Source organism: Gymnoscopelus microlampas, assembly GCF_963454915.1.
Source record: "Gymnoscopelus microlampas genome assembly, chromosome: 1".
Taxonomy (NCBI): Eukaryota; Metazoa; Chordata; class Actinopteri; order Myctophiformes; family Myctophidae; genus Gymnoscopelus; species Gymnoscopelus microlampas.
Genome location: NC_139962.1, coordinates 44577869 through 44597419, shown reverse-complemented (window position 1 = coordinate 44597419; position 19551 = coordinate 44577869). Strand labels below are relative to the sequence as shown.

Here is a 19551-nt window from a genome sequence, read left to right as displayed (position 1 = left end):
AAGGGACCTGATGCTAGAAGACCTGCGTTAAACCGTTCTGCTAAAGAAGGGTGACGGACACCCTCTCAGAGATGGGCCACTTCGCCCAAAGAGACAGGAGAAGAATCTGAAAGTGAGCAGCTTCACCCGTGGCTATTCAGGGTGATGGTGGACGTTTGACTGCGGGAGTTATTTGAAGTTTAAAAAAATAATGTGGTCGTCGATGATGGTGGTGTTGTTGTTGGCGAGAGTGTCGAGCTCCTCTCTCTTCCTGTCGTCTAGTAGTAGGAGGACAAGATGGCAGCAGCATTGCAGGCAAACTGTGCATCATGGTATGGCTTCATAAACCCATAACATGTTCACAGAACAAGCCCTGGATTCTACCAACTGTTACTCTACGTGAAGGTGAGTTATGGTTTGTCAAACGACGGCTGTTAATGGCGCTGTGTATTTACAGATAAGAGAGTTGTGGTCAAAGTTGGAGCTAAGTTGGTGCTGGTGGCTTTATAGTATGATGTCACATAGTTAACTATGTCACGCAGTGGTTCACAAACCTTTACATTTCAAGGTCTCCCCTTAACTCTGACAGTGGTCCATTTGGTTCCATTTGTATACTGTCAGAGTTACAGACTTGCAAGGATCAATTTAGAACCCCTAAAAGGAACCCTGAGAGTCCCTAGAATCCAATCATGTATGGAAGTACTGTAGTCACAGAACATTGATAATTATATCCAAACTAAAACAGCTTTGTCTTTGTGACACCGTAGCTCACGTTGACTGACGTTTAATGAATAACAACAGATGTGTTTAGTTAATCTCCATTATGTCTTACTTTTGTCTATGTATGTCTTGTTCATAATTATTCATAAATTCATAATTAGCTTGTAGATTTATCTGCCGCACAATGTAGTTCAATTCTAGTGTCATTAAAGAATACAGTACTACATACATAGTATGTCTCTATGTACAAATGTTCACATTTGTAGCTCTCAGAGTTACACATGTTTTAGCCTTGGATCAAGGCTATCATAGATGTATTTTATCAAGTCTGACTTTAGCTGTCATATCTATAGATATGCAAATGTCTTGATCCAAGGCTACAAAACACAGCAGATTTGACTGTGTACCAGGCTTGTGTTACTTACCAAATGTATTAACCAGATATTACCTGTAGCTACAACACTCAGCAGATCTGTTTGGAGCTTTAGCTAGATAACATTTAACCAGCTTCATGGTTAAAGTTGAGGAGAGTATAGACCTTTGGACTCACAGACACAAACATTCCAGGTTGTACTGTTGGCCATGGCTGTCTCCAGTGAAGAATTAATATCACTAACACTATCCATGGTGTCATAGATTCTAGACGTCATATTATCATTTATAAGCAGTAAACACAGGGATCCTGGCCTCCTAATATATCTGAGAAATGTCAGGCGAAAATAGATCTCTCTGTCTGTATAGCAAGGCTGTTATGAAGATGCCATACGTCCACTCTTATATTTTCTAGCAAGTCATGGTCAGTCAACTGGTCCTCTACAAATGACACTGTAGTATGTTAATAGTTTCCCAGTCCTTTGCACATTCCTAAACGTGGCATTTTAAGGACTGCACATGCAATTATGTTGCCATGTTTTTACCATGCATCCCTCCAGCCTGAAGTTGTAGGTTAATTGTTATGTCCTTGCAGTTTGATGATGTTTAATCTGCCATTCTCTTCTCACTACACACATCTCACTACAAGTGCCACAGAAACACAATCCTAGCAGACCGTAACATATGCAATGTCACTTGCCATTGCCATTTTAGATAATTTTCATTGGGTATAGAATTAGGAAATAACGTCAGTGACTGGCTGTGTAAGTACAACAGAGTTAAATGCAGTTTTTCTGACAATTCATAACACATTAGTAGCGCAATGCGCAGGCCGCAGGATATTTTGTTGCCTTATACATAGCGGAAGAATTTATATTAAAGGCAAATGTGATTTATTCTTGGTTGTGCTTTGTGTGTCGTGCTGAAAGCTCACAACCCTCTACAGCACCGGCAGCGCACAACTAAGTATGAAATAAATCAGGCATAACAGTGCAAGCAGTAAAGAGGCCAGCTAACTATATCTCTTCTTAATCTTAGTAGGTCGATCTTATGAGTAGAAGACTTCCAAACAACAAACAGAGTCAGTCATAAGTTCACAGTTGAAATACCATGGTGATCACATGCTTTAGAAAATACTGGACCCTTTATCTCATGAGCACGGGACATCATATTCACAAGACGACACAGGCGCTGCACAACTGTGTTTTTAGTGAGATGCCAGGCACGTGAGTGAATCACAGCAACCCTTGCTAAATGTACTAGCTGAAGGCTAATGGGTAAACAAAGGCCCACGTACAACAAATTGCACTCAGTCTGCTCCACTTATTAGACAAACAAATTGAGGGCAGGGCAGTTCAATACAGAGTGGTAACACCAAACCTGCGTTGATCTGCTAATGGCAGAGGGGGGAGGTTCAAAGTTGACCCCCATACTGCATTTTGTGGACACTGATTTGTTTGTTTGTTTACTTGATAACGGACAGTGCACAATAATTGTATTGCACCAGAGATAGCTAAGAGGCAGAGCTAATTCAAATCTTTACTAGTCCCTAGGTGGGTGTCGTCGATAGCACATAGATAAATACTTAAACAAGGATGTGAAAGTATTAAATACTATTGGCCTTGCTCTAGGGTTTAGGGTTTTAGTAGAGCCTGACCATATCAGTTTGCCGAGAGCAGCCAATATTGGCCTATCACAGATATATCGGTATCATATCAGTATATATGGTATATGTTGTTTGCTATGAAAACCTTTTTTTAGAACATAATGCAGAGAAAGATGCTTGTGTAAATATAGAAATTGGTCTATTTGTGTATTTATTATTATTTATAACCTAATTATGAAATTCCATATGTTGGGCGATTTTAACTAATTTATTGTCACAAATAAAATCTGCATAATACTGCCATTTAGAGATGTTTTAGGTGGAGCAGCATGTCAGGAGCCCCCGCAGAGCCCTGTTAATCAGATATTTACATACCAGGCAGTTATTTTGCTGTCTCCTTTGCATTGGACAGTCGGACACCTCATCGCTGTTCTCCATAGGCCTGCCAAAAGTTCAAAACTTTGCACTGCGATCCATTCAAATAGCAAATAACATTATGGATATTGGATTTGGATTGTAATATAAAAAATACTATAATAATTTAAAGGGAACATGATGCTGTGATACTGTCGCACCCAGCGTAGACGCCGCCTTTTAAAAGGGAGCGTTTTTTTAAAATGAGGAGACATTGTCGATTGTTTTAATGTTTCACCTTTGGTATCTGGGTAAGACCAATATTATTTCCAAACACAAGTTTTTCTTTGCCACTAAGCCCTGTGCTGTGATGTAACTCCCCCTGTAAAAGATGACATGGATAATGGTCTTTTATTAAACTCTCTCAACTACAAATACATCTCTTTCTCTGCAAGCCACAGGTCCACCTCAACTCTCTCAAAACCATAGGAAACATGTGCAAGGCCTTCCGCAGTGGCAATTTCAAAATTCCTCTACCGCTATATGTATGTTTATCTCTGCATGCATGTCTGTCAATCATATCAGCCGATATATATCAGTATCCAAATTTTGTACTCACTAATATTGATATCGCATCTGCCCCAGTATCAGTATCTCGCCTCATCCGCTGTCCTCAGGCCTAGTATTTGGAGCAATATTTGTTCAAGGAAATAGGCATTTCTTAGGGGTATCGACGTATGTTTTGACTTTGGTTGCTGTCACTTTCTTATTTCTTTTTATCTTTTTTTCCTCCAAGCAGTTTGCATTTTTGCATTCTTCCACAGCAAATAAATAGGTGATGAGATGTCCCAGTAAAATTGTAGTATTTCCTGCAGCTATTCTCTCCTGTAGCTTAATGGCAGAATAGAATGGCATATTTTTTGTTTCTTATCCCCCTCACAGTTCCAATGATGATTTCTACAATACTTAGTTGACCTATTTGTCTTCCCACTGTTATCAGCTGTTGGGTATTCATTCTAGCACCATATTGCTTCATCATCTTGGCCACATATTCCTCTTCGTCTTCCCTCAGGAGCATTTGTCCATTGTGGACACAGACAGGTGTGAGGTGTTTATTTTTTTCCCTCTAAATTTAATTTGGAACTGCTCAGGGTCAAAGGTCAACCGTGTGCAATTACTTAGCAGCCCAAGGTTGCTGAAAAAGCCCTGCAGCTTTGAGGGATGTAACTTGATTCCACAGGAGGAGCCTGTTGGCAGACCTAGGGAGTATCAGACTTCAGGTGGTAATAATAGCAGGGTCCAGCAGCTGCCACTCTCTTGCCTCTGCTGGCTCTTTTAGTCTCCAACTTTTGTCCAATAGATTTCTCTTCGTTGTTGATATGGTATTAGTGAAGTATGGAGGGTCTTGGCATGCTCCAGTCGCTGACAGGGAAGACGGTAAACAGTGCCAGCAACCAGCGCTATAGGGTGTGATTGTGTAGAGAGCAGTCAAGGCAACAGGGCTGTCCTTATCTTGACACCCAGAATAGGGCGAGGGGTGCCTCATAGAGCCACTGTTATCAAGAAGACACTAGAGTGCTTTCCGTTTAGCAGATTTGCTGGCAGAGGCTACATTCCAGAAGGACTGTGTGACAGGCCAACCACACTGCTGCTGTGGCCTGATGGCTTGCTCATGTTTTCTGTATGACTGTTTTCTATTTTCTTTAAGTGGAGTCTTGATAACTTCTCTCTGAGTAACAGGAAGGTTGTTTCTTTTTTCTACCATGTGGCTGGTGAAGAGATGACAATATAGGCTGGGTTGTTCACTTTTTTATTACGGTACATAAATTTTTTTGAAATGAAGAGAATAAATCGACAAATAATGAGCATACAAAGGGACATTTACCTCAACCCCCACCCCTGCCACACAACCCAGTCCCCATCCCATCCAAAGTTCTCACTAGGGGTGGGAGAAAAAAAATCGATATGTCATATATTGTCGTACTTGATCTTGCGATACGTTATCGATACACTAGCACATGCCATGCAGCCAGGGAACAAAATAAGCACCCACCGACTACCAATGCTGTGTAGACTTGCTCTTTGGCTTTTAAATTACAGAGGGTACGGAACCACTCTAGCGTCTTCTGATATTCTCTGATTTTTCAGATTTTTCATAAAGAAATAGCTTCTGTTGTCTGTTTGATTCTGCCTAAAGCGATACTTTTTCTAAAGCAGTGCAGCAAGAGTGTGTGTTTGCCCGACACGTCCCTGTATGTGTTCGAGGTACGCGCACCGTTGACTGGACCTACCAAACGGGTAAAGTCAAGTGATCTCACCGGAGTGTAAAAGGGTTGGCAAGTGCGCAAATCTCGTCAAAGAATAATTGTTGTCAGTGGAAAAAAATTAAGGAAGTTCTGGTACTGTCAGCAGATAATCTTGAGACGGTGTTGCATGTCAGAAAAGCACAGATCTACAAGCTGACAATGCCTTGCCCTAGGCTGTTACACGTTGTCAGCTTGTAGATCAGTTCTGTTTTGACACGAAACATTCGTACTACAGTGTATATAAAAATTAGGCTTTATAATTTACAGCTGGTGGTGTCATGGCAACACAAACATTTCAACAGTAATGCAATGTACCAAAAATATTTTCATATTATTTGTGGAGGTCAATTTTAAATTGAGAGCAGCTTACAGTGTTTGTTTGGGGATGGTTCTAAAAAAACGTTAGTTGACAGTTGGATAACCGTTAGATAAGCACTTAATTGTATCAGGGTTGGGCCTGTGCTGGTTGTTAAAGTCAGTGTTGTGTTAATGTTTACAGGCTGGTTGTACTGGACATAAGATGAGCTTGTATTGACGTTCCACTGATTAGCCCAGTAGGCTCTGTTGCATAAGTGTTCTCTTTAGTACAGGCGGGCCCTGTATATCTCTCTTGCCTCCATATGAAGGGAACAGGAAGTGTGCACACAATGAAGAGAGCTGTCATGGAGACAGATGTATAAACTGGGTGTCTGTGTCCCTGAGCTAAAATGGCCTTCCTTTTCAGAGCTTTGCTACTCTTAACTTTTACTTGATGTATTTATTTGGTGTGGACAGTGCACAATTGATGAACACAGGACAGGTGTAATACATACACATGAGCAAGTGTAAATATGCCGGATTTAGCGAAAGCTACTTTCCATCCGTAGTCCCCAACAAACAAGAAACAATACAGACATGACAAAAATGTCTGTATTGAGTAGGGACTACTCATGAAATATTTGATATACTATGCATTAGAAATATTTGATGAATTGAAATTAATTAAATGTTGGTTAGTGGGAATAAAGTGTTTTCTTTTGGAAATGCTTCTAAATTGATAATCATTGGGATCAAAGGAAGTTGAGTCGCAAGACAAGACATTTCTGCTTATAATATAGAACATAGTGTATGCATATCTTGGCCTATATGTTGTTAAGTCATATTAATTAAAGATGATGTGGGCTACTGTTTTAACAGAGGGTGTATCTCTGTTCTAGATTTCTAGATAGATGTTCTGTCCAAGATTTGGTTACTTTGTATTTTATTGACCCTTAACATTTGGGGGGGCAAACAGAACAGTAACAATAAAGTATTGTGTGCTTTTAACAACTTTCAGTAGAACATAGCCAACTCCTTGATATGTTGCTACAGCAACGCATCACATGCATCTGTTTTAGCCTGTAAGCAAATTGGTTGAGGTCCAGGGTGGGTGGCAAGCAACCTGATATTGATCAGCTCTTTGACATGCTTCTCAAAGCATTTGCTCACTAATGGAGGTGAGGGCTACAGGACCGGGAGTTACCTTGCTTTCTTTCGGTGGGACTATGGTAGCAGAACTGCCTTGTGCTTAGTTTATTGGTTAGTTTATTGCTGAGAGCCCAGTGCCTGCCCTGCTGCTGAGTGCTCAGTGCCTATTGCATAGTGCCTAATGCCTACCAAGGAAGGAATTGTCAAGCTATCCTTTTTTTAAGGCTGCAACTATCGATTATTTTCTTGACGATTATTCTATCGATTGCTTTTTGATTAAACAAATTATTGAGATGCGAGTTTTTTTTATCAACAAATAGATCAACAACTTAAGCTTTATTATATACTTCATCTCACTACGGTGTTGTGCAGCCATAGTGAAAATGGCAGATCTTGTGTATCAGCTGTTGTCACTATTTTTGAATTTGTATTGAAATCGTTTTTTTGCCTATAATGACATGACATTTTGTTATTTAATTTTTGTAATAATTGAGTAGTTCGATTAACTGTTTGATCCCTAATCCTTCTGTGAACTTGTGATGGCAGTCAGTTGGCATAGTGTGCACTTGGAACTTTTTCCTGAACTGCTCCTCCGGCCCCTTTCCCTGTGCTGCTACAATGGCGTGCAAGATTTCCCACCAGATGGACGGAGCCTTAGTGCCATCTGATCTGACATGGCAGAAAATCACCATTAGGAAGTGCTTGACTGACCCAGAATATTGTCGAAAAGACTACTACAACTTCAAATATGTATAGGGGAAATAAGAGTGAAGCCAGGTATCTCTATGAATTGAATACACAGGACCACAAGGGAAATAAGCCCTCAGGGCTTTTAGTGTTATCCTTTTAGCACCATTGTATAATCGTACCACTGTACTATTTGCAAACTATTAATAAAGTATATTATCAATCAATCAATCAATCAATGAAAGTAAACGACACCGATGCAACACTGATTGCGTAACTTGAAACATGTCCCTCTTCCTCGCAATGTATTCATCCATTGGTTACACTGTTTGGCAGCTTCATACATAAGCCCCTTTCCAACATGGAATCCATTATATTGCTAGATAAACAAGAAAGAAATGACTTGAAAAGTCATATTCTACCGTGTGTGTGTGTGTGTGTGTGTGTGTGTGTGTGTTTTCATAGACCTGATTACTTGTTTTTCGGATTGCTTGTTTCTCTCACCCAACCTGGCAACAGAATCTGCGACGCTAAACGCTGTAATGTTTTTTATAGCGTTGAGGGGAGCAGTGTGAACAATGTGAACATGGCCAAATAATAACTTAATAGGGTCTTCCCAACAATAGCGAAGATTGAAGTCAATGTGAACATGGCCAAATAATAACTTAATAGCCAAACTAGGTCTAATGAAGCACGCTAGCATTTAGGCTAACCCTCCTGAGTCCTGCCTGAGGCTGCAGTAAAACTTGCACTGTCTGTGAATGAGGGGAGCAGAGCGGAGCACGGTTACTGCGGGGGGCGGGCCGTCTCCCCATTCGTGTCGCCATTGGCTTAAAGGAGTGAAGGACAGCCAGGACAGCCAATGACACTTAGGTGTCACTTAGGTGTCGGACTATGTCCCAGCTTGTCTGTAGACCCGGCGCTCTTCGAGCACCTGGTAAAAATATTAAAGGCAGTGTGAGTGAATAGAGGTTACGTATTTGTTTTCACACTTAAAGATTGTCCTTGCTGGCATTAAATTCACAGAGGCGTACAATTTGAACAATGAACATACTCTTAGCCTGTTCATGATTACAGCTGTGCAGCCATCCAGCTTTTAAAATTTGTGGGTTTGACTTGTGGGTGTTTATTCTCTCCGTTGGCAACTTTTAATTATAGTGTATTGATTCTGCCACCAAGTCAGAAAAGGTATAATCTATTTATTTTGCTTCCCTTGATGTGATGTTATCTCCAGCATGTGCATGTGATTCATCACCACCAGTGTTGTTATGTGTGAGATAGGAGAGTCTTTTAGAAGCCTGGTGTGACAGTCTTGGAGATGAGGCATGCTCACTTTCTAAATATGGCTCCCTGAAGGCACTGTTGATTAAAGTCAAAGAGCTGTCGGGGATGAGCTCCTTTGATGTCAGTGGATGTGCCCCAGAATAAAGGAAGTAGGTTGTGGGCTCTAGGAGGGCACATGGCTAGGGCCTGATAAGGCCATTGTGCCAGAGCAGACTACTACTTTTGAAGATGGAACTGCAAAATCTTAAAACCTCTAATTTTCCCTACCCTCTTTGTCCGCTCAATTTGGCCAGAGACATAATGCAGTTTCAAGATATTTTCGCAGGACGTAATATGCTCTAGGATGGCATTGTTTTCTTGTTTTGCTCAAAACAAGAGAGGAAGGGAGAGATGGAAAGAGGAACTTCTCCTGTAATTGTAGAGGTACTTGAAGATGCCTCATGGTCTTATTCCAAACCATCTTTCAATTCCTGTGCTCTGTCTCTGTCTGTCTGTCTGTCTGTCTCTCTCTCCTGCATGGAAATTACGGGAGGATGTTGTCCTGCGTAAACTTGTGTGTGTTGCGGTGAAGCTTTCCTGTAGCAAAAAATATATGTATATAAAGAAAATGGCTCATGCTACATTTAGGTTGAGAATGATGTTCATGACAGTGTTTCACCTCCACAATTTCTTAGGAAGTGGAGTATATCACAAGGTTGTTATTAAATGCAGTAGATGTTTGACAACTAGGCTATCTGCATTATAAAAATATTTCAAGAATATTTTCGGGTTAGGGATATCTATATTAACCACACATTATAGATTTTAAACAAAATATGGTCTACTATTAAAGTACATTTGGACATAGTTACAAGCTAATGATCGACTTTTTTTATTTTCTCTCTCTGTGCAGGTATGGCCTCACAAGTCTTGGTCTACCCACCACACATTTATCAAACCCAGACAAGTGCCTTTTGCAGTGTGAAGAAACTCAAAGTCGAGCCCAGCAGCAGTGTGTACCATGAGAGGGCCCATCCACGGACTTATCTGAACGGCAGAACCATTGGCATCGCTCATCCGACCAAACAAGCCCCCTCGTTTGTGAACCGAGATTCGGTGGCGGGCGTGAAAGTACGTGGCGGACAGGAGCGCCCGGTGCAGACGGTGGTAGTGCGTGGCGTACCGAGGGAACAGCCCGGCAAGAAAGAAGGACGAGCAGGCCCAGCTACTGCGGCCCACAAGCACCAGGACGCAGGGGTTGTCCTCCCCTCACAGGGCAAGGGACAGCAGCGGACGGACACAGGAAGTGGGGGCAGCAGTGGAGCAGCAGGGGCAGGAAGAGGGGGAAGGGGAGAGGGTTGCAGGGGGAGAGGTGGGGGAGGTGTACAAGAAGAAGAGGAAGAGGGAAATAAAGAAGAGGAGGAGCGCGGAGGTTTGAACTCGGCGGACAGCTCCCAGCGATGCGGGCTGAAACGTAAGAGCGAGGAGCTGGAGAATCGAGGGAGCGCCATGCAGATAGTGGAGGAACTGTCCATGTTGCCCGCCATGTTGCAAGCGACGAATGTGGGGAATGCGGCTGTGCCTGCACCTGCGGCCGCAGGGGCCGGGGGAGGCCCTTCCAAACAGGGCACAGGAGCAGGAGGAGGTGTAGCAGGAACAGGAGGCATTGATGGTGACTACCAGCTTGTACAGCACGAAGTCCTGTGCTCCATGAAGAATACCTATGAGGTGCTGGACTTCTTGGGCCGCGGCACATTTGGCCAGGTTGTGAAGTGCTGGAAGAGGGGCACGGGTGAGGTGGTGGCCGTGAAGATCCTGAAGAACCACCCGTCTTACGCTCGGCAGGGCCAAATTGAGGTGGGCATCCTGGCGCGACTGAGCGGTGAGAACGCGGATGAACACAACCTTGTGCGGGCTTTTGAATGCTTCCAACACCGCAGCCATACCTGCTTGGTGTTTGAGATGCTCGAGCAGAACCTGTACGATTTCCTGAAGCAGAACAAGTTCAGCCCACTGCCACTGAAGGTGATCCGACCTGTGCTGCAGCAGGTGGCCACAGCCCTGAGGAAGCTGAAGACCATGGGCCTGATCCACGCAGACCTAAAGCCCGAGAACATTATGCTGGTGGACCCTGTAAGGCAGCCCTACAGGGTGAAGGTGATAGACTTTGGTTCAGCCAGTCATGTGTCCAAAGCAGTGTGCTCCACATACCTCCAGTCTCGGTACTATAGGTGAGTAGTGCATGCATGATAAGGATAGTATTTGTTGGTGTACCGACCTTGAAAGTAAAAAAAAAAGGCCTCCTTGAGGCAAGGCGAGGAAATGTCTCCCATGCTGCATAACATCCTGCTCCATTCAGTAGCCACATACCACGAAGTCAGAAAATATGTGACCCACAGTGTTTACTGGTAGTGGAGAGTCCGTCCATGTTCCCTGCTGCCTGGGAAAGGAAATGGTGTTCTAAAAGCAGGCTTTGGCACAAATCATCGACTGCCTGTCTGAATTTGTGAGCATCTTCTATTGTTTGCAGTCAGGGAGATGTACATTTGGCCTCAAGGATTTGTTAAAGTGCTGTTGGCAAGGAGCCGGACAGGCAAATATTTAATGGCAAGTGTTAATGCGTAGGCTAATTTCTTCAGTGATGACATAACTTTGAATGTTTGGAAAGTCATCTCTGTATGAAATGTATTCAGGCATTGCCCTAATTTTACGCAGTAACTCACAAAAGCTAAGACCTATAAACAAACCTCACATTCTCTTGTGTAATAAAAGTCAGATGTAACACAGCAAGTTGTAGGACACAGCGACTCATTTAGAATCAGACATGGGGCCACACCATTCCAAAGCTTACTGTGTGCTCTGATGGTAGCAGTTCTCTAATGTTTATGTTAGATGGCTGCCTGTGTTTCTGATGTTCCTGGATATGCACATGGAAAAAGCAGCAGGACAAATTACCTTGGCTGCACCCAGCAAATGCTTGAGATTTGGTTAGGAGAAACTGGCCTCAAATAATATAAACCGTTATGTAAGGGGTGACCCAGTTTATTGTCTGGTCTGTACCTCTGTTTCACACTCAGACAGACTGTGAGTGGACCTTTTGGCTTCAAGTCTCCCTGTGGTCTCCTCAGATGAAGATGGTGTACAATAAGGTTCTTCTTACAACAAAGCCTTCTTTTTTTGCCGTTGGCCTGAAAGTCACCCTCTTTAATTCACAAGTAGTTTCAAAGGTTGTTCAGGACACACACGCGCACGCGCGCGCACACACACACACACACACACACACACACACACACACACACACACACACACACACACACACACACACACACACACACACACACACACACACACACACACACACACACACACACACACACACACACACACACACACACACACACACACACACACACACACACACACACACACACACAGTGGGCATTGAGGTCTGTCTGCCTACATGGTGACATGATCAAGTGAAATTGTAATGACTAATGGCCCTGTTGCTGGCTAAACTAAATAATGCCATCACTGCATTAACTCCCTTAAGTTACTGTTTGCACCAGCTTCGGTCAGTTTGGAATGACTGTTGATCAGTTAATTTGTCAATCTGTCTTTGGTAAGGACCTGGCAGCCTAGAGAGTAGAGACTGTATCAAAAGGAAAAAGGTAGCACAACCACTTGCTGCTCATATACTGTGCGAAAACACAATGTTTCAACCCCAAGATTAGTCTTCCTCAGGTGAAATAATAATTACAGTGATCCATGACCTTTCTAGACTACCGCATCACGCGAACAGGAGACTGATGCAATAGGAGAACTGCCTCACAGAGCTTCTGTATACAACCAATACAGCAAAGCTATATGTTTGTAACAGATCCCGGCATCCCGTTGATTAGAAGTACAAAGACGATTACAAAAGAGTAATAATATGGTATATAATGATATACAAAATCAATACATTGAAATGGCAGATTACAGGAAAGCTATATGTTTGTAACAGATCCCGCTGATTAGAAGTACAAAGACGATTACTAAAGAGTAATATATATATATATATATATATATATATATATATATATATATATATATATATATATATAGTTACCAAACATAGTCAAAATCACAGTCCAGCATGATTAGTCCTCCATAGTCATTGACCAAGTCAGTATTTTGAGAAAAGGTGATATGTTATAATAGTCCACATTAAGACGTCCAGGTTGCAATGTACATGTACATTATATCCGATATACTATATTCAATATACCCCCTTCTGCAGTAGGAGGTTGTGGATGCTTCCCCCTTTATGGGATAAATGTACCCCACATATGTCAATAATGCAACATAATGTCCCATTATATATGGGTTTTTAGGGCCCTGCTAGTTTGTCCCACATAGGCAAGGCCACAAGGCAAAGCAATTTTATTTGTATTGCACATTTCAACAACAAGGCAATTAGGATGCATAAAACAACAGTAATACATGAATAGATACAGTTATAGTGCAGAAGAGAAAAGAAAGGAGAAAAAAAACTCAATCAAAGGCAGCAGAAAACAGAAAGGTCTTTTAGTTGTGTTTTAATGCAGGTTGCAAGTAGGTTGCTCTTTTATGCACAACTTTTGGTGGCGCTTCACTTTTTTATGTTTTATTTTAGTGCATTATCAGAGTTAATAATAGGTCAGTGTAGACAGATGGAGAGATAGGAAACCAAGGGCAGAGATGCAAGACAAGACGACGGCTAGATTTGAATCCGGGTCGTCATGCTCACCAGGAGCATATGGATGCTCAGGCTGAGGCACCAGGAACCCTTGATTTCATTTCCAAATGATGAATAAGTCAGGAAGCATGTACTGTAGTCTTTTCCCATTTCCATATTCTTTCTACTGGAGTTTGCACACTGTGACTAGGAGATGTGATTGACCTTTTCCATTGCATCACATATCCATGTGTCAGGATATCCTCTATGGTCTGTGCTCCAAATCAGCATCCTTAATCTGTTGAATTGACTGATTTGCACACTCTTTTGTAGGATGTAGGATGATAGGAATCACAACAAAGAAGAGTGTTTGTTCTTATCTGTGGGCTTCCATAACAGGTTGGTAGCCAGAATGTTGTTTTCTTCGACTACCTTGATATCCAAGAACCAAGGTTCAAGGTTTGTACCTGTACAGGTACAGAACAGTAAAATTTGTCATTGGTCGAAAAGTTGTTTGTGTTTTTGCACAGTAAAAGTATTGGATCAGCAAGCTGTTGTGTGTTCCTTTTGCTGTTGAAACATTTGTCCTGCACCAGTGCCAAAATGGATGATCTTAGAGACAATTAACTTTCCATTGCCACAAAGAGCAACATCAGTCAAGCTTACATGAAAAATGATACAGCCAACCACAGCTTGTGATAGTTCAAGTCTCTGTTTTGGCTCTGTACAGTGTGAGCAACACAGAGATGGCTGATGGTACATCAGGTGGTAAGCAATACACACGCCTTACCTACTGTTGTACTGGGGATGGTCATTAACAAGCAAGGCTAACCTCTTAGAATATAAGATTTACATCAACCATCGTGGGGGTCGGAGGTGGAGGGTTACGGCAAAATAGGGAGAGTGGGCTGGGGGTTTGGGGGTATGTCTCTGAGAACAGATGAAGTATTTAAAAGGCAATTGATACATGTTTGAGTCCATGATAAATCATCTGTATTCTTTGCCACAAGTGTTTTGCACACTCAAATCCCTTCCTGAAAAATGCCTGGGAAACTTCAGACCTTTTCTTTGTCAAATCTCTCTTCTTGAATACGCAATAAGCTGTTTTTCCAGTCACACCTTACTAGGGATTGGAATAACGGATAGCCTAGTTTTGCAACCGGTTGGCCAACATCATTATCTGGTTAATTAATGTTTAGTAAGGCTGAAATACAGTACCCAACCCAAAATTAAAATGTATCAGAATGGTATTTATTTAGGCTCCTTTCAGAATACACCACCACCTTCACCAATAATAATAATAATATATGGGGGGAATATGATGCTGACATTAACTAAATACTTTACACACCGTCTTGTCCCTTGCATGAACATAGGCATGATTGTTGTTTGTTGCGTGCCTGTTTGTCTGCTTGGACACACAGGTGCTTGAGTTTTACATGATTTAACATGTTTGTGACATTCGGCATGCTCATGCATGCTCCCACTGTGTATTTGAGCACTGGTTCACAAAATATGCACTCAACTTTGTCGTCATCCTTTCTGAAATTATCCTAAACTAAGATACGCTTTGTGTGTTTAATTTTCTTGTGGCTTACGTTAATTTGTTTAGTCAAGCAGTACTCTCTCTGATGAGCTGTCGGAATTAAGAACTGAAAAAGAAAAAGAAAAACAACCAGTTGTGAGTCTGAAACGACATTATTGTGCCTCCCTGAGTGTGAACAAATATGCAAATGAACCAATAAACCATTAAGCATATTCAAATATTTTTTTTAATTTTGGGGCAAATCAGCTTATTGTTGACATGAGATTTGTAAAATGCTTTCTATTGACTTGGAAGTTGTCTGATATAATTGTTAGCTGCTTAATGTACACAGTAAAATCCTCAGTGTTTATCCATTTGTAACTGTGAGAGTGTACAAATCAACCCTTATGGGTCCATTGGGAAAATCGTCAAGGTTGATGGGGGGAAAAACACCCAGCACCCATCAGTGCTGTTGACAAACTTATCGTTTAAACTGTTTTCCGCTAGCGTGTCAACTAGACTGATTTTGATAGAGCAGGCTACACTTGGGTATTTGTGTTCTCGCCTATCTTGAAAAAACGATTTCATTACCAACTCTGTCTTTGTCCTGACTCTTAAGTTGTTTTTTTGTTTTTTTGTCAATTTTCCCAAATCATCCAACGACAGTCCCAGGACTCTTATTCTGCAATGTCATCAAAAGTTGAGGCTGCTCCATAAACAAACGCAGCGTACTTTGCAGACATTTGGCAACTTGGCAGTATCATAGGGTAGTTTTCCATGGAACTAAGCACATTTTCTCAATTAAGTAACTATATTATTTTTCATTTGATTTTTGGCTCTTTCTACTTTTTGAGAATTGACCATGTTCATGAAAGTTTTTATTGTGTGTGTATAATATATATTGTATGGTTGTCATGAAATCCCAAGGCACACTGGGACCTCATGGCACACCATTTGGGAGCCACTGGTTTAAACTGTATGCTATGCTTCAGTGCCACAACATTTCTACATCTATTGCACTTGTCACATAAAGGGATTGTGATAACGACTGCAGTGGGATTTCAGTTAAGTTCTTTGAGTTGGCTATGTTATGTCCAGGGGTGATGAGACTTTAAGAACAACTGTTCTTGGTGTCTGTCATAGGTGATGAGAAACGATGGACTGGGCCTTCCTGTCAGTGCGGAACATTCAGTTCAGTGATATCTGTTTTGGTAGAGGCATTTACATGACATTTGAATAATTTGTGCTGGCTCCACGATGAGCGATCGAAGCAGTGTGCTGTGGAAGGAACATGCAAATAGCTGGTTTTGTTTGCAGTCACTGTAGATTTCCTCTCTGACAGAGGTGAGAAGCGAACAGTTGCCATGACCTGTGTTGTTTTGCTGCTGTTCTTGGGAAAAGCTGAAAAACACCAATACTTTACACTATGATCCACAATGCTGCTGTTGATTGCATGTTGACTGTTTTTGATTTGTTATTGAATTACATTTTATTTTAGTGCATTTCATTTGATTTGCCACAGGGCCTCTCATTTAAAGGTGTATTTGTAGAAACATATGAAGGCCAAGTTGTGTTAATGAACAGACCCATATTCACTCACTTCTGGTAAATGCACCACATTTCGGGAAGTTGCTCAGAATAGAACTGTGGTCTTCTTTTGACTTAATGTGGGAAAAGGAAGTTAACTGTACGACTGCTGTGACTATTGTTTGTCCGCTCTGTTTGCAATGAGCTTTTGTGACTACCGGTAATTTCTTCGGCTCCATTTTTCTTGATGCAATTTACAGCTTACAACATTTCTGTCTTTGGTGGAGAGACACGGAATGATAATGAGGTTTTCCTACAAATGGATATTGTTCACCAGTGTTAATACAAATCGTGTCCGAAAAGAGCAGGTTCAATGAAGATTTATATCCAACCTAAAGTCATTCCCTAAGGCAAGCTATACCATGACTGATGTGAATAACGTGCCATATAACTTTTGTTGATCAAACGAGGAAAGTCACCCTTAATGAGTAGTTTGCCATTAAGGCCCACAGTTGGCAGAAATCAATTGGATGACGCTATGCCTTTCAGGTGACTTTCATTTTTATCGTGCCCAGGATTGTGATTGGAAAAGGGAGAGGAAAGAACTGACAATGTGATTCTTGAGTTTGTTTTATTTATTTTCTACAGATCCTACTGTACCTGCTATATGTTTAAAGGTAACAAAACATAGTTTGACATGTTTTCCATTACTATCTGGTATGAATAGGCTGGTGGTGAGTGCCCTCCACCACTATTCCTTGACAAATGGGCACGTTTCTATAGAGAACAAATGGAGATAGTCTAAGATATTGTGGAAGTTAAAATATTTCCGTGGTTGTCTGACACAAGTAGTAGCAATAAAGTAAATAAGTCAACGGCATTAGTATATTGCTTGTGGAAAAGTCAAAACTAATTGTGGCAAATATGGTTGGATCCTAGTTAACTTTTACAGTATACACAGTACATGGTACTATTTGCTTTTTAGCTCCACTAGTTGCAGGGCTCTATGGATGGCAATGTCTTTCCGTCTGTCTTTCCAGCACTTTTTTCCCAAACAAGATATCTAAAAAGTAACTGGTTGTATTGCTATGAAATGTATTGCACCGCCACCTTCATTCACCTAGTTTTGGTGACTGCATGGCGTAGCAGCACCATGATTACGCTAAAATGTACCATAGCACACGATATCTATAAAACCTGCCGAGAACCCTAACCATTTGAGTGACCTCATAACCTTTCCTCTAGTGTGTTTGTGTGATTTGCATGCGTTTAGCATGCTTTTCTTATACTTGTTGCTCTACTAGAATACTAAGTGTAAACATCACAACCTTCGACCGATTTTTCAACAGGGTTTGTCAATTTCCTGTCTTCTGTGGCCAGAACTTAGGGTTATACCTAATTTTCTCCCTCTTGCTAATCATGACTAATACAGAAATTAAACGTTACATGAGGCTCTGAGTGGAGTGGTATAGCCTGCAATTTTCACAGATTTTATAATATTATATTTTTGTATTTCACTTTTGGAATTTAAGTAAAATTGAATTTAATATCAATATATCTTGGTATTTGTAGTAATAGATGTGACTGATGTCTACAATGGTGATACACTAATTCAAACACATGCACACACTTGATTAGAATATTGACATTCTATGTTCAATAACCGTCTCACTGAGAGGAGCTCCCACAACATACAGTACGGTGAGGGTGTGGTGTTGTAGGGCAAAGGGGAGGAAAGGTGCTTAAAATAGCTAGCAGCCAGTGTGGTTTGACTTCTATAGATGGTAAAGTGCATGGGCAGCCAGAATGAAAGAGGGGCAGAGTGAAATGCTTGAGAGGTCTCACTTGCGTGTTCAAGGTCAACCAAATCTATCGTCAGCTGTTTTGTATTTTGTGTGTGTGTGTGTGTGTGTGTGTGTGTGTGTATATGAGTTTGTGAGAGAGTGGGTGGTGTACGTGTGCACAGAGACCAAAATACATTTCATGTAGTGAGTTTAGTGAATTTATTCATTGTTATTCATTGAATTTATTCAGTGTAGTGAATTTATTCATTCTGAGCTAGTATAGGTTTTTAGACGTGCGGCCTCAGATTTAGCCAGTTTGTGTTCTACGTAATTCCCCTCCTGAACCTCCTCAGCCAATTTGTTAGTAGTGCTTTTTAACCACTTAAACCATATACAGTATATACTTCGCTGATCGGGGTACCCCAAGTGTCCGTATTTGGTCCACTCCTTTTTTCCCCCCTCCACACCAAATTTCTTTGGATTGTTTGCCGGATCTACAAGCTCACAACACATTGCAACACAACATGTTGTGAGCTTATTGATGTGCTATTTTTGGCGAAGGTTCGCACCAAGAAGACGGGCGCTAGGGTTCATATGGTTAATTAGTTTACCATCCCCCTTGCCTGGTAAACCATCCCGGTCGTGTGAATTCACATTATCATGTGTCAGCGTCTTTCAATCACAGGACCCTGAGCGCAGACACTGATTGGCGAGGCTACCATTTCCCCTCCTTGACACTGTTATTGGTGAACCACTGACCCCCTTAGCCTTCTCTATTCCAAGATCTGTTTGTTGAGCCTGAATGTGATAATTCTAGGCTTTAGTTTAGATTGTAGCTGTTATCCCAACCCGATCGCCAGAGGAAACGTTCTCATTGAACGTTTTTCAACGTTTCTCAAAATCCGTGCATAGACTACTGGAAAACCACAAATTCCGTGCATAGCCGCCTCGCATCTCCCCCATTGTGACTAAACCATTTCGGAGGCGCGCAGTCTCAAGGGAATTGTCGCCGTGTGAAGGACCACCGAGGGAGCTAAAGCGAGCGAGTTGCCGTCTAATTCTCTGGCGATCAGGCTGGTTATCCAGTGGACTTTGAAGATTTGGTTCATTATGCCCCGGCTCGCAGACTGTCAGCCATTCTGTTTCTGTTGTTTTTGCAGTGCTATGCAGCCAGAAACTGTGGAACACTTCCATTGGTTTGGTTTTAAGAAGTGAATTGTCTCTCTTGTTACTGTACCTTACCATGCTGTCAGTGTTGGAAATGCCTGTTATGGTGGACACTTTAT

The 19551-nt window shown here is 41.7% G+C and overlaps 1 protein-coding gene across 2 annotated transcripts in view; it reads left to right on the top strand.

The window, feature by feature from the left end:
* hipk3b (homeodomain interacting protein kinase 3b) overlaps window positions 1–19551 on the top strand; it is a 54389-nt gene continuing 34838 nt past the window's right edge. For both annotated transcript variants that reach the window (XM_084065518.1, XM_084065517.1), the window contains exons 1-2: window positions 1–384; window positions 9647–10964. In XM_084065518.1, coding sequence (XP_083921644.1) covers window positions 309–384; window positions 9647–10964 — 1394 coding nt within the window. In that variant the 5' untranslated portion in view covers window positions 1–308. The remainder of the gene's footprint in view (window positions 385–9646; window positions 10965–19551) is intronic.